Source organism: Cyprinodon variegatus, unplaced genomic scaffold (genome assembly GCF_000732505.1).
Source record: "Cyprinodon variegatus isolate N-32 unplaced genomic scaffold, C_variegatus-1.0 Scaffold1006, whole genome shotgun sequence".
Taxonomy (NCBI): domain Eukaryota; kingdom Metazoa; phylum Chordata; class Actinopteri; order Cyprinodontiformes; family Cyprinodontidae; genus Cyprinodon; species Cyprinodon variegatus.
The window spans coordinates 142957-157608 of record NW_015151459.1 but is presented as its reverse complement, the minus strand read 5'-3'; the positions used below and the strand labels follow the sequence as shown (position 1 = coordinate 157608).

At 36.5% G+C, this 14652-nt stretch overlaps 1 protein-coding gene across 1 annotated transcript in view; it reads left to right on the top strand.

The window, feature by feature from the left end:
* Positions 1-912: 912 nt before the first annotated feature.
* The window catches only part of sae1 (SUMO1 activating enzyme subunit 1), a 20719-nt gene continuing 6979 nt past the window's right edge, over positions 913-14652 (top strand). Inside the window, exons 1-6 of the mRNA XM_015399378.1 lie at positions 913-1140; positions 2146-2257; positions 2515-2688; positions 6352-6497; positions 8967-9066; positions 9885-9990. Of these exons, the coding sequence (XP_015254864.1) occupies positions 1049-1140; positions 2146-2257; positions 2515-2688; positions 6352-6497; positions 8967-9066; positions 9885-9990 (730 nt within the window). The 5' untranslated portion in view covers positions 913-1048. The remainder of the gene's footprint in view (positions 1141-2145; positions 2258-2514; positions 2689-6351; positions 6498-8966; positions 9067-9884; positions 9991-14652) is intronic.

The following is a 14652-nucleotide window of genomic DNA, read 5'->3' as shown; positions in this document are numbered from 1 at the left end:
ATGTCAGAAATTCATCAAAGCTGCAATATGAACACTCCTAATTTAGATATAATTTGCCCTGGTATGAACTAATGCTGATTCCCACATTTCGGAGATCTGTAACATTTACACAAAAAAGCTGGAATGTTGCTTTATTATAAATATATAAATTTTATAAAAGTGAATTTTTAAGTATAGTGCATGCAGTTACTTGTGTAAACAATTAAAAATATCTTTTCCATTTTATCCTCTTTTTAATGACAATATTTTCCATAATTTTACTTCAGACGGCACCTAACTGCTTAGTTTCTGTAAAGAAAATCATTGCAAACAGGAAGTTAAAGTTTTATTAAACATATTTGTCATCAAAGTTATATAAAATCAACGATACACAAAAAATATTACACATTTTGCTCTATTTTGTCACTGACTTTATATGATATTAGAACAAAGACACAAGCCTGTTATTTGAGTCTTTCAGTCCTGTTACTAATCTTACTGAGACTCACGTCAGTTTCCTGAAAGACAAGACCGAGGAAAAAGATATCCCTATCAGTCCCGAAAAAGAATCAGTATCTAAGAATCATAAAAGGCGATCTGGCTTTACCCACGAACAGTGGTAAATCATTACACTGATAATCTGTATTTTAATTAACAGTATCAATTAAATATTAAAGCAGATCACCGATTTATTCACAAAACAGCCATCATCACGAAAATCAAACCTTAAGCTTATAATAACTTCAAAGAAGTTATTTAAATCCACTGATTATAAATTAAGGTTTTTAAAAACGTTCCCATCAAGGAAGAAAATAGAAATAAATGAAGTATAAATATAAAATACTATTGTTTAAGTTTGGAGGGTGGCGCTGATGCTCTTTCAGGTTATTTACCAAACATGGGGGGAAAAAAGAAGAAGAGTACTATTGTTTCTTTCTGCTGACGTCACAATTCAGCGTCCATTCAGCGGGACTACCGCAGCCTTTTGAACCGTTTGGCCGTGTTGCTACAGAAAGCAGAACACATTGCAACTTTATCAAAGCTTTTTTAGGCACCCCGAATTGCTGATATGATCGAAAAAGAGGACCCGATTATCAGTGAGGAGGAAGCGGCGCAGTATGACCGCCAGATCCGGTTGTGGGGGCTGGATGCCCAGAAAAGGTGAGCTAGCTCAGTTAGCTTCTTTGGCTAATCAAAGCAGCGGATGGTTTAGCTAGTTCTCTTCTTTCTGCTCCGGATCCAGACTAATGAGACTAATGCCAGGGTTTAAATTCTAATCGAGTTGCGTTATTGATTAGATTTCAATCGATAGATTCAAAATAAGTTTGATTTTATTTGATCTTTACAAGAAACAGCTGGAAAACTAGTCAGGTTGCACTTAATACAGCTTGCCTATGATGGAGCATTTTAATGAGTCGACTGAATCGCACTTCAATGAATGTATAACTGGATTTATATCCATTTTTATTTCCATATCATTTCTTTGATTTCACTCTTCTTCGTTGTTATGTTCACCTTTATAAAGTGGGTTTTTCTTTGTTGCCTTGATTGATTGATTGTCTTTATTGATCTCACAGTAGAGAATTTACTTGTTACATCAACTCAAATAGTCATAGGAGAAGAAGGTGTGCATGGGATATATATACTGTTTATACTGTGCGTCCACATATGACAGCTGTTTTTGTTATAGCATGATTATTATACAGGGTTATTGCACAGTGTACACATGGGTATGTGTATATATATATATATATATATATAAAGTTATTACATTGGGTGTCAAATATAGAGACATTGGTTATTGCACAGGGTATTAAATAGTAATTGCACATTATAAATTGCACGATTTATTGCCATTGTAGTGTTGCATTTATTTTCCAATTCTTTCTTAGTTAACACGTTTTGATTTAACTTTTTTACATTTTGTAATGATTTTATGTCATAAGATATTTTAAAATCTCATTGTATTTTATCATCTCCATGTGGGTGACATTAGATAAACATTGATTTCCTCTAGAGTTGTAGTGAAGAATAAAAAAGAACAAAAAAAAAAACAGAACCCAAAGATGATATGTTTGGTTTGTTGTCATAAAATACAGTGACTGTATATTTAAACTCTCTGCTAAAGCATTTAATGTATTGTATTTGTATTTTTCAATGTAAAAGGCTGCGAGGATCCCGGGTGCTACTGGCAGGTGTCGGAGGTCTTGGAGCTGAACTGGCTAAAAATCTGATCCTTGCTGGAGTGAAAGGACTCACTTTACTGGATCATGAGCTGGTAAGTCAATTGTCCTCATGCAAACCCACAGGTTAGATTTCGTTTATTGTTCATAACCTGCAGTATCATTTCTGTCCACTAGATGGCCATAGTAGCAAAGTCATCATTAGCCAAAGTTTGTATCACTAAAAGAAACAGTTTACATCCAGATTCACAAAACTCCACTAAAACGTTTTAGTCTGAATTGACCTATAAAGGTGGTAGACACATGAGAGAAATATGCTAATATAATTTCTGCATGGTTTTGTACCTTCCAGGTCTCAGAGGAGTCCTGTCGAGCCCAATTCCTGGTTCCAGTGTCAGCTAAAGGTCAGAATCGGGCTCAGGCCTCTCTGGAGCGAGCTCAGAACCTCAACCCCATGGTGGAAGTTCACGCTGACCCAGACAGAGTTGAAGACAAACCAGACGACTTCTTTCTACAGTTTGATGCCGTGAGTGAGAATCAAGGCTAGTGGGTCTCGACCTGTTTATTCCGAGTCTTGGTCTTGTTTCATCGGAGCTCGATAAATTATATCAAGGCCGGTTCCAGGTTTTCTAAATAAAATAACTAATAATAACATCAATTATAACCTTTGATCTTCACATGCAGACACACATCACTGCTAGTGAATTAAAAGCATCAGTGATCAGAGCACCACTGGATCCCATCATCTCAGAGCAAACACTTATTTATGATGGGGACATCTCACTGTGAGGATGTTTTTTAGAACCATGGCTTTTAGGTCTTTGATTATTAGAGATTTGGATCCATTGCTCTAAAAGCAAATGCTTTTCTGAAGTTGTTTCACTAAGAACATTAAATGGTGGTTCTTTAAAAATAAAAACAAATTCCCTTTATCAGATAGTTATAGAAAATCTGCAGCCTTTGTTTTTAAAGTTATGCTGTGTTTAGCTGGGCTGAAGTCAAACATGACTATTTGGAATCAGGAAGGTCGCAGAATTTGATATACGGTAGGTTAATAATGTTTATAATAATAAATGAACTGGTCCTGCAGTACCAGAGGTGACCACTAGATTATGCTATCAGCCCATGTTTTCCATTAAAAGCTGTTCTGTGATTGTCCTTTTTGCCTTTAGCTTGATTTCCTCTGCTTAGCTTCACTCCACTTGATAGTGGATGTTTTTACATCTGTTTATTAGTCATTTGGATGTTTTTGCCCTCAATATATTTACATATAATACACTCTAGTTTTATTAAACCATTATAGAATTGAATAGAGTATTATGGAAAATCCCCGTTTTGTCTCAAAATAGGAAAATTGTGGTGTTTACAGCAATAACAGGGTAAAGTACAAGTGGTCACACAATGTGCACCTTCAAAAAGTGTATAAAAAAACAGACAGGAAAATAAAACACAGAGTATTGTACTGTACAGTGTTTTTAAAATAGAAATAATCTGCATCTGGATTATAGTTCTATTCCACTTCCTGAAGTGTTATCTGTAAAGCTAAAATAAACAAAATCTCTGGGGTTGAAAAAAGCTCCACATAATGAGCAAAGTTCTTTTGCTCAGTTGAATCAAAAAGGCTCGTCACCGGAACAATTAATGAATGGAAAAGAAAAGGAGAAAATTCTATTTTAAATTAATTCATACATTGTTTTCGATTTAACAGCAAGTTTTGGACACCTGCTGTTCAATTCAAGAATTAATTAATGGAAAATGCATAAAAACTGACCTCCAGGCGGCTTTTGTGGTTGTGTTTAAGAGCGGTAAAGAAAAACTTCACTTCCTGAGCAAATTCTAACTAAATAACTTATATTTTTGAGAAAACTGCAGGTGTTTTTAAGCTAAACAGCTTAAATGAGAATCAGTAAGAGGTTTGTTGCTGGTTCATAGATGATAGCTTTGTCTTTCCTTCATCAGTAATGAGGCTTTTTGGAGGAAGACTATCCAAACCTTCCAATTTAATCCTCCTCCATCCTCCTGCTGAGCAGCACACTGACACCTTCATGAAGGCTGATAGAAGAGAGGAGCACAAACTGTCCCACAGCTTTCATACCCACTCTTCTCCTAAAGGAGAATCCTTTGTTGCACAAACTTTGTTGTTGTATTTATAAAGTTCAGATTATATCAGATGAGTTTCAGTCTTAAAAAATAGCTCTGAAGGATGAAAATACTTAATGATTATCAGGAATAATAAGTGCAGTTATGTCACAGCATCAAGAAAAAAACTACAACTTTAGATGATCAGAAAAGCAAGATGGAAGCTTTGAATCCCATTTTTTTCCACTTGTAACTTTGTTTTTTTTGTTGAATAAATAATGACACTGCTAATTCTATTGTGTGGGTTATGAATAAAAATGTAATGGTAAATTTTAGATGAAGTCTATAATGAATGAGGAGGAAAATCCTGCTAAACCACAGTAACCATCTGGGAACACCGGACCTTGACTGCCACCTGTCTGCTGACACATGGAGCTCTGATCCCCACAACCAGCATCTCTTATCAGCTGTTTACAGTCGCTCCTCAGCCCAGCCTCGTTGTATAATAGTACACCGTGTGACTGCGTTAGAACATCGTTATGATCTGCTGCTGACTGTTTTCCAGCTCAGCTTTTTTTTTTTTTTTTATTAAAACAGCAGTAAAGTTATTATCCCTTTGATTAGTTTTAAAATCCATTATAACTTTGAATAATTAAGCCTGAAGGACATTTTTAGATCTGACTTTTAAACGTTAAGTCTTTATGTTATTTTGTCTGTAAACGTATTTCAGGGTGGAGTAACTAACAGTTGACAAGGATCTCATTTTTTTTTCAACCTTATTTTTGGACTTTGCAGTTTGAAAAAACAGGAAATTATTAATTCTAGGTTGAAATAATAAAATGCACAGTAGAGGTGTAACAGTACATACATCAGGAATGATTAAATGATCACCGATCTAATTACATCCATGCAAAATGAGAAAATGGATCCAGGTTGTCATCTTTCTATTTTAAAACTCACAAGGCGTCAGTTTGTTTTAAAGAGAAAAATGCTGTTTTTGATTTAAATGTTTAAAAGCTTAGAAATAAAAAGGCTAAATCATATATTTTTGTTTTGTTTAGTATTTTTTACTGATATCAATGTAGATCAGGGGTCACCAACGCGGTGCCCGCAGGCACCAAGGGGCCCTCAAGGACCACATGGGGTGCCCTCTTCGTCTTCTGAAAACAGAAGAACCCACTCAGTGGGTTAAGTTTAATTTTTTTTTTTATTCTGTTGCTCTTCTTTTTAATCATTTATGTATTATTTCATCATGAAATCATCACAAATGAATAAAAGAATAAAAATGAGTTTTTATGGATGAGATTTACTGTAGATGAACACTGATCCCTCCAGTTCATAGGTCAGTATTGGTAGCCCTTCCTATGACTCGGTAGCCATGAAGTAGCCCTCAGCCTTAAAAAGGTTGGTGACCCCTGATGTAGATAATAGGGCTGGGCAGTACAGCTTAACAATATCATCTCATGTTTTATTCCTACCAAATCGAATTGATTGTTTCTTTATTCATATTAAAAATGACAAATCTCATATATTGCTATAAAAAACGTATCATCCCTCTGGGAGGTGACCTTAATTTAAAGAGCTGTGATGATGATTGTAAAATTATTATGTTTCACAAACAATAAAGAAAATATAGCACGGTTATTAGGAGACGTCTAAGAACAAAAACTGATGAATGGAAATCACCCTGTGCCATGGAAACCCTAAATCAAATCTTCATAAAAAAAAAAAAGATCTATATTTAATCACCTAGCCTTTGTACATGAATTTTATAGATTGGCTGCAGGTGTTTACTGAATTGTAAGCTGTATTATGGTGATGATACCATGCTGCATTGATGAATCATAGTTGTAAATTGAATTGAAAGCGTTTTTTCACAGACTCTGGGATGTCTGTGAGCATCGTGCTGACGTTGATTATTTCCACTCCCACTCTAGTGGGTGTGGACCTGCTGAAAAGCTCCAGCTTTTGGCAACTTTCCCCTTTGTGTAAATGAGGCAGTGTTTAGTCCCGGCGTGTCATCGGGCTAAATGGCTCCTCTGGTTCTGTTGCCTGACTTTTCTCCCATCAGCCACCTGCTCTAATCCGCTGCGTTCTGTGTCGCCCTCAGGTGTGTCTGACAGGATGCTCCAGAGACCTGATGGTGCGCATCGACCAACTCTGCTCTCAGCACAACATCAAGGTCTTCTGTGGTGACGTCTACGGTTACTATGGTTACATGTTCTGTAACCTTGGACGGGAGCACAACTATGTGGAGTGAGTGTGTGTGTGTGGTGGTCCTTTGACCTGAGCTCACCTCAGTTGCTATAATTAGAGGGGCTCTCTGGGTTATAAAATTAGTTCAGATCCCTGCATTAATCCTGCGCTCTGGATTATCTCACCTTTATTTACTGAGCTGCTCGGATGAGCTTGGAAAAAGTCACAAAAATCCAACCCCGTTGAATCTCAGGTGTAGGAAGAGGATTAGGGCCACTGAAAAAATTTTAAGAAGTTAAGAGATTTTTAAATTTTATTTCAGTATAAAATGAAAAAAGGTTAGAATTTGAATATTTTTTCTGAGAATTCTGACTTTAACCTCAGGATTCTGACTTTTTTCTCATAATTCTGAAGGAATTCTGACAGCTAACAAACATGTTAGCATCAAGCCATAGCCATGTCTGTTTTAGAGACTAAACTAGCTCTTTTGTTTTAATCATCTTCTGCTCCTCCATTAATGAAATAGCACCAGCAGGGACCCTTCAGGCGTGTAAAAAGTTGCCTCATTCCGGCATTTTTCACCAATGTGTTACTGGCCCTCCCAAACAACTCACATCTTTGTCAGTGAAGCTGAGTGCTCCTACATCTCTTCCTTCATGGTGCCCATCTACATTAATATCCAAAATTCTGAGATTAAAGTCAGAATTCTGAGAAAACAGTCAGAATTCTGAGATTAAAGTCAGAAATCTGACTTTTTTCCATATTAAACTGAAATAATATTTAAAAATCAGTTAACTTTCTTTTTTTTCTCTTTCAGTGGCCCTAATCCTCTTCCGTACAGGTGTGCTAATGTATAAGAAATCACATAAATCCAATCACTCAGAACGGGTCATATTTAGGGCTGGGCAATGACTTTAACAGCACAATTTAACAAATTGTAATCCTAATCTAACCCAAATTACATTTAACAAGAGTAGGATGCTAAATGTCTCCCTCCAGCCCTTTAGGTGGCAGCACTGCGCTTAGTGTTTGATGCCACACAGAAGGGAAGAGAGAGAGAGTCAGCTAGGACAGAGAGCCAGGCATGCAAATAGAAGTAAGTCTTTTTAGTGCAAAGGTTACAGTAAAGTCCTGCAATAATGAACTCTGGACAGTCAAGGTTTTAAGATTAAGAAAGAGCTGAAACCCTGTATTAAAACCCACTATTTCCTGAACTTAAGGCAGCTTTTATTTCCTGTCTTTGGCTGCGTCCAAAAATGTCCGCCCTAATCACTATTTTAAATGAGCGTGCGAACGTCTGGTGGATGAAAAAGCAATGGACTCACTCAAAATTTCCCACATTTTACCTTGAAAAGTAATGATCATCCATGGTCACTGCATGAGCATATATAATTGTTGTCACAGAGACAAATAACAAAGATGGCGCAGGCGACGTGTGGGGGGAGTCGGAGTCACGTTACCAACGGGGAGCAAAAAGCAGTGATCATCTGTCCAAACAGTCAGTTAACTGAGTTCACTATAAAGTCCACTATTATTCCCCGTTCTATATAGAGATTGAGGGATTTAGGGGTTAGGGCGGACGTTTGGACGCAGCTTTTTTCTACTGGATGAACTGATGAATCCAGGTGTGCCTGACCTCAGTAACCATGGACTGAAACACCTGGATTAATCGGTTCATCCAGGAATGAAAGACGGGAAACAAGAGAGGCTCCCTTAAGTTCAGGAAGTTGTGGAGTTTTTCAAAGAGCCCATTTAGATCTTTTTTTTTGTTTTGTTTTTTTAAACTTGGAGCCTTTGTTTAATCGGCTTACAGTATATGAGTGTTTACTGTAGGTCTCATATTCTATCTGCACCCTGGCTGGTTCTAAACTTAAAAACCTTGGTGGATTTCGTTTTTATTTTAAAAGATTAGGGTTGTTTAAATAAAAAAAAATCTGGTTTTATTTGCAGAACGGTGGAAAATGAATGAACCTCAGATTTCCCCCAAGATTGTTTTTTTTTTTCTAAAAATCATCTTATTTTCAGTCGGTGCCTCTAAACATAGAACCACTTTGGCCAAACTGATTCATATTGTCTCCGGCAAACGCAGGTTTGACGTAAGAGCTCATAATTAAAGGCATAAAAAGACACTTTTCCTGAATTAGTCTTTTCTCTAATACAGTATTTAATAATAATATAATATAATGCAATATAATTGATATTAATATACGAGATTATCTATGTAAAAAAAAAAAAGGATGTTAAATCTGTTTATGTTAACCGAATTACCAATGTTTATATTTTATTGTGGAACGATACCCTTAAGCTTATTTGTTTAAATTTTCATTAGTTTTTATTCTTTTTGCTTTTTGATGATAGTCCGTGTTTTAAGTGATGTTGATAAAATGGCAAAAGTATCTGAAACGATCGCAGATCTTATTGTAATTTCTACATCTCTGTGGTTTTTCTGCATCTTTATTTAAAAAGCTCAGCATGTTTGCTACTTGTTGATTTCCTTTCTCAGTTTTGTTTTGTTTCTTTGTTCTTTAGGGAGAAACCCAAAGTGGTAAAACCCTCTTCTGATTCCAGCGATGGTCCAGAGGCAAAGAAGGCCAAAATCGACCCTACTGAGACCACCATGGTGAAAAAGGTAGGATCCCTGCACCTTGTTTCTCTGTCTGTTCCACTCTTACTGTGCTTCAACTTTGGTTTGGGTTTTTTCCCCAATCTGTGTTTTAGTTTTTCTTCTGAATCATGTTTAATGTTTTTACTGTTTTAAAATAAAAAGAAAAAACTGTAAATACCTTTTAATGCTTTTCATGTAAAAAATTTGTTTTCTTTCTTTCTTTGAGACAAAAATCCTTAATTAGATTTGTTTGATAATAAACATCCAGACACTTATCCTTTCTAAGTAAATGTCTACCTTTACTAGAATGAAAAATATATTTATTTATGACTTATTCATAATAAAATAATAATAAAGAATAAAATCAGTGGTTCAGAGGTAGATATGTGAGCACAGGACAGTTTCATGTCACAATAAGGGGAAACTCAGCCCTTTTTTTTAACCTAAAACCTGTCGATCTTTAAAGATTAGAGGATTCACCTCAACTGTTTTACTTCTTAAACAACTCTTTGATGAAATGTTGAATATCTTTGAGTTATTTTCGCTAAATTAAAAGCATACTTGGGCAGATAAGTAGTTCAGATTCTGTTTGTTATTCAATGCTCATGTTGGAGGATCGTATTAACAAGGATATTTTCGGATCTATTCTAAGTGTATCCAGTGACAGTGCTGCACTTTTTTTCCCTGTTCAATTTTGTTACAGCTTTTTATTTTCATTATTATTGTTTTTAACTACTCAAAAAACCCAATCAGGAGGAAAAACCAATTTTTAAAAGTTGTCAGATGCTCTGAATGGCCTGATAATAAGGAATCTGCTAATAAGGAGTCTTTCCATCTATCAGACGGCCAGTTTCTGCACCCTGAAGGAGGCGCTGGAGGTGGAATGGAGCAGTGAGAAAGCCAAAGCCAGCCTGAAACGAACACCAGTGGACTACTTCCTGCTTCACGGTATGCATGTGAAGATATTTCTTCTATTTATGACAATTAAACCCAGAAACCTGATGTGTTCTTCCAACACAATATGAATGGGATCCACAAGTAAAAGCTCCTGCAAGCTTCAGATTTGATCTGCGGTCAGGGGTCTGAACTGGAAAATATCATGAGTTAGATGAATGAATTTCATATTTAAAAGAAATCATTCAGTGTCTGAGGCTTTTTTTTGGTTCGTCTTGTTAAAGTTAGGCTCTGTGGTTACATCTTGAAGCTTTCTTGCTCCGCTTCCTTTTTCCTGAAAAGAGATAACTCAGGACAAACTCTTTCAAGATGTAGGGAAATCATATTTAAATGTCAAATTATTCTGGCATAAACATTTATATAAATGTCCTCTTTAACAGACGACATTGTCCCAAAATTTAGAAAATTTCTATAAAAAAAAAATCCTTTCTTAAAATCTGTGGGGGTCTTTTTTCGTTATCTTATGCAGGCCAGTTAGTTATACATCAGCCTGTACACCTAAATTCGGCCAATCATATATCAACCGTCATCTATCAATCAAATTTTTTTCGCATCTTGATTCATAGCAGTTGAAATAAGAAATAAGAATCTTTTACACTTTCCCATTGAGTTCCATCCCGGTGTTCACGGGGATGGACGTCTGTGTCTTCAGCAGGCGTAGAGCTAACAGAACTGGCAGCGTTGCGAGGCAAGGGCTCAAACAAGTACAGCTGTAAGCCTTCTACACCAAACCAAGCTTCTGCCGCCCTGGCGTCCTCTTCACAACAACTTTGTCCGCTTTCCTCCTCTAAATAAAAAATGTATGACGGAGGAGACTCATCCACGACCTCCGACACTAAACTCTCCTCCTCCTGCATGTTTCTGCTGTCCATAGCGTTCCTTGCTAAATGCTACTTGGTCCCAATGTCATTTCCCATTGGGAATGTACTAACGGCAAGTTGCTAACTGGTTAGCAAGATGCTTCCGACAAACCGTCCACAACAAAACTTGCTTTAGAACCTTCAGCCACAACAATCCCGCCCCCTGATAAACGACCAATCACATTCACTTTATTCACTCGTGTAAAGTCGGGCACCACTAGGGAGAATTCGGAAATGCAATGGTTGGAACGGCCGATTCCTTATGACTTTAAATAACACTTCATAAAGTATATGTATTAAATAACCATTAGAAATGACAACAGATTTTAACAGAAATTATAATGTCTGTTAAAATAATTATAATCTTCCTCAGATCAGAGAAGTTGCTTAGGGATACAGAAGGCAGCTGATACCAACCGGGCTCACCTCAAGGGGAAGTGGCCACGATCAACAGTTAAAGAAGCATTTTATAATAAATAAAAAACTATTACACTTTATTCTTAGCTAAAGGACAACACTCTCATCCTACTCCCAAATATTTACCACGTACAGAATGAAGATTATAACTGTTTATCCGGACAGAGGAACTGTCGTTAATTAGATAAACTACTGCGGAAAAGATCAGTTTTGACACAGAACAGGCAGCTAATATTAAGGTGTACTAAGCTTTATAAATCATCAATGATAATTATCTAACAGTCTTTTAGCCAAAATGTCAAAAAGACTCATGAGAGGGTCTAAAGAAAGTCCTGGAAACTGAAACTGAAAATGTGGGTGATTCTCCAGCAACAATGAAACCTGAACCAAGATGCTCAAATCTTTGTTCCACTCTAACTGCAGATAACCACGCGTGGAAAATCATATCCAGAAAGTTTGCTGATTGTCATCCAAGCATGAAGAGGAAAAGATCGCCTTTCATCCGAGTTCGAAGCAGTTTGGCGTTTTGTAATTTTGAATCGGTATTCCTCAGGGGAAAGGCTGATGTTCTAATAAAGAAGCACATGTCAGTCATTTCTGTGGCTTTTTGACCAAGTTGTGCGTTTCACCTTCCTGTTTTTCTCGTTTCTGTCCCTCCTGTCACCTGGCACTTCCGACGTCCCCATGAACCACTCAGTAGTTTCCATCACAGGCTGTCCATGGCCAGTCATGTGCACTGAGCGTAGAGCTGAAAGCAGCCCGACACCCACACTGCATGACAACAGCAGGAAATAACCTGAAGAAGCTTCAGCTTTGGGAAGATTTCATTTCTTTTCACATCTGCAAGGAATAAACGAGAAATTAAATTCTCAGGTGAATTTATGAGAAATGATAATAATCAAAGAAACTAATGAGAAATAAATGTTCCTATTGCAATTGATACGCACATAGAAATATTCAAACCCCTCTAATATTTGATCAAATTAGGGATGCACGATATAATCGGTATCGGTCTGAATCGGCCTTAAAACTGAATATGGGACATCGGCCACCCCACCGATATTTAACCCGATATTTGATCAGCTTCTGAGTTTCTGAAGTCTAAAAAAATTAAATAAAATACTACTTCTTCTTCTTCCTCAAAAACTTCTTTTTTACAGACTTAAAAACTTCTAAAGACGAGGGAAAAATATTGATACATTAAAATATCACAATATCTTCTGCTGATATATTGCCATTTAAAAACACCATATACTAATGAAATATTGCTATATGTCATCGTTATGCTACGAAATCCCCCAAAAATTCACAAAATTTTGCCATATTTTTATATGTTGATATATTGACGCAGTATCGATCTATTTTACTAACAAAATCTCACAAGAATTTGCTAAATATCACAAGAGTTTGTGACAGAACGATGAAATTTCACGAGATTTTGGAAGTAAAATAGATCGATGCCGCATTTTTAAAAATCAATTTGATATCAGCCTATGAAAATATATTTGAGTATATTACTTTTCAAAGTGTCAGAAAAGGATAACAAAACTGCTATTTTCAATGACTACTTATTTTTGTCCAGCTTTAACATCAGTATAATTATCGGTTATCGGCTACATGAGTTTTAAAATATCGGATATCGTCCAAAATCCCAATATCGCGCATCCCTAGATCAAATCATTGCGTTGCATCCATGTTTTAGCAATCAGGTCTAAATGTTGCAGGTAATTTTACCCCTCAGCTTATTAAAGGAAGGACTTGGTTGGTTTTGTGGAACGGACCCGACTTTGAAGCATATTCCACAACACATCAGTAGGGTTGATGTTGGGTTTTATGGACGCAGTGGGGTTGGTACGCTAATGCAGAAAAGGGGGCCTGATAAATATGCAGTAATATCACTAGTAATAGTAATATCACTATCCCCTAATTTTAGTCATTTCCTAACCCATCGATCCAAAAAGCTAAGAACTATTGAAAACTGCTGTTTATCTCCATCTTTTTGTTTCTGGAAGAAGAGAAGAGAGGTTTGGTCAGTGGGAAATGTTTGGTTATATAATGATGAAACAGTTCAGGATTGGAGGGGATTTTTAACTGAAGCTGAGGACTAATGTGAGCAGTGTGGTTGTGTTTTCACTCTGCCTGACGGGTGGAGAAATATTCATATTTATATAAAGTAGAATTTAATGTAGGATTTTCTTATTGGTCCCAATTTTCATGCCATCACTAAAGCAGATATTTGGCCAAAGTGAAAATTATTCATGTGGATTAATCAAAGTTAGCCTTAGAAATCTCTTTCCATTGACAGCCATGGTGGTGGTAGCGTTATGATGTGGGGTTGCTCTGATGCAGCAGAGGTTACTCAAAATGAAAGAATAATTAAAAAAAACTCTGAATTGCCCCTAAACATCTAATTGTGTTATTTCTATGATTCACGCCAACAAAGAAATCACTTCCAAACACTGAATTTGATTGTAAGTCCCCCCCTTCCATTAATATTCAGATTTTTAGTCCTGTGATGATGTCAGTACTTATTATTAAGATGGATATCTTACAGACATTTGTTTTGTGGTTTACTACTGGAAGCAAAGGTGTTTTATACCATTACCACAGAGACAGTGTGTTTCCTCACCCTTAGAGTCAGCAACCCACAGCCAGGCCAATCGCTGCCATCACCTTTCCACACCTGCAGGCCCTTTGAAACTTATAATCGCCTCCTAAAGCAAAAGCTTCAAACTGAAAAACTTCAATACATTTCAAAATATAATTCCCCCTCCCCTAATAATTATTTTGGGGTCGATAAACCACAAAGTGCGACATTAGTTCTAATATTTGTTGCATTATTTATCAGCATTTACACACAGTTTTGGCTTTCAAGGAAACAAACTGGGTTTTAAAGCATTTGACCAATCCGCTTCAGAAAGATCCAGTCGGGCAATCATAATAATTTTTTATTTTTTTTGGTCTGGTGAACTTTGGGTTAAATTTAGGTTTGTACCTAAGTCTGATGAAACCCACCTAAATCTACAACCTCGCCCCGTTTTCACCTCACTGCTCTTAAAGGCGAGTTTTCAGCAGTGGAAACATTAGTTGTTGTTATTTAGTGAAGATGAGACAGGAAGCGCTGTTATTATTCCTTCTCTGTTTCTATAATTGGAGCGAGCAGTTGTTGTTTTTGGGCGACCAATGAGGAAGTGGCTCTTCCTCTGTTGTAACTGTTTCCTGTCTCACTAGGAACAGTCGGCTGATCTGAACCACAGGCTGGGTGTGCGCGTCTGTTTTTGGCCTTGTTATTTTTTAATGGAGTCTACGATATATATATATATATATATATATATATATATATATATATATATATATATATATATATATATATATATAT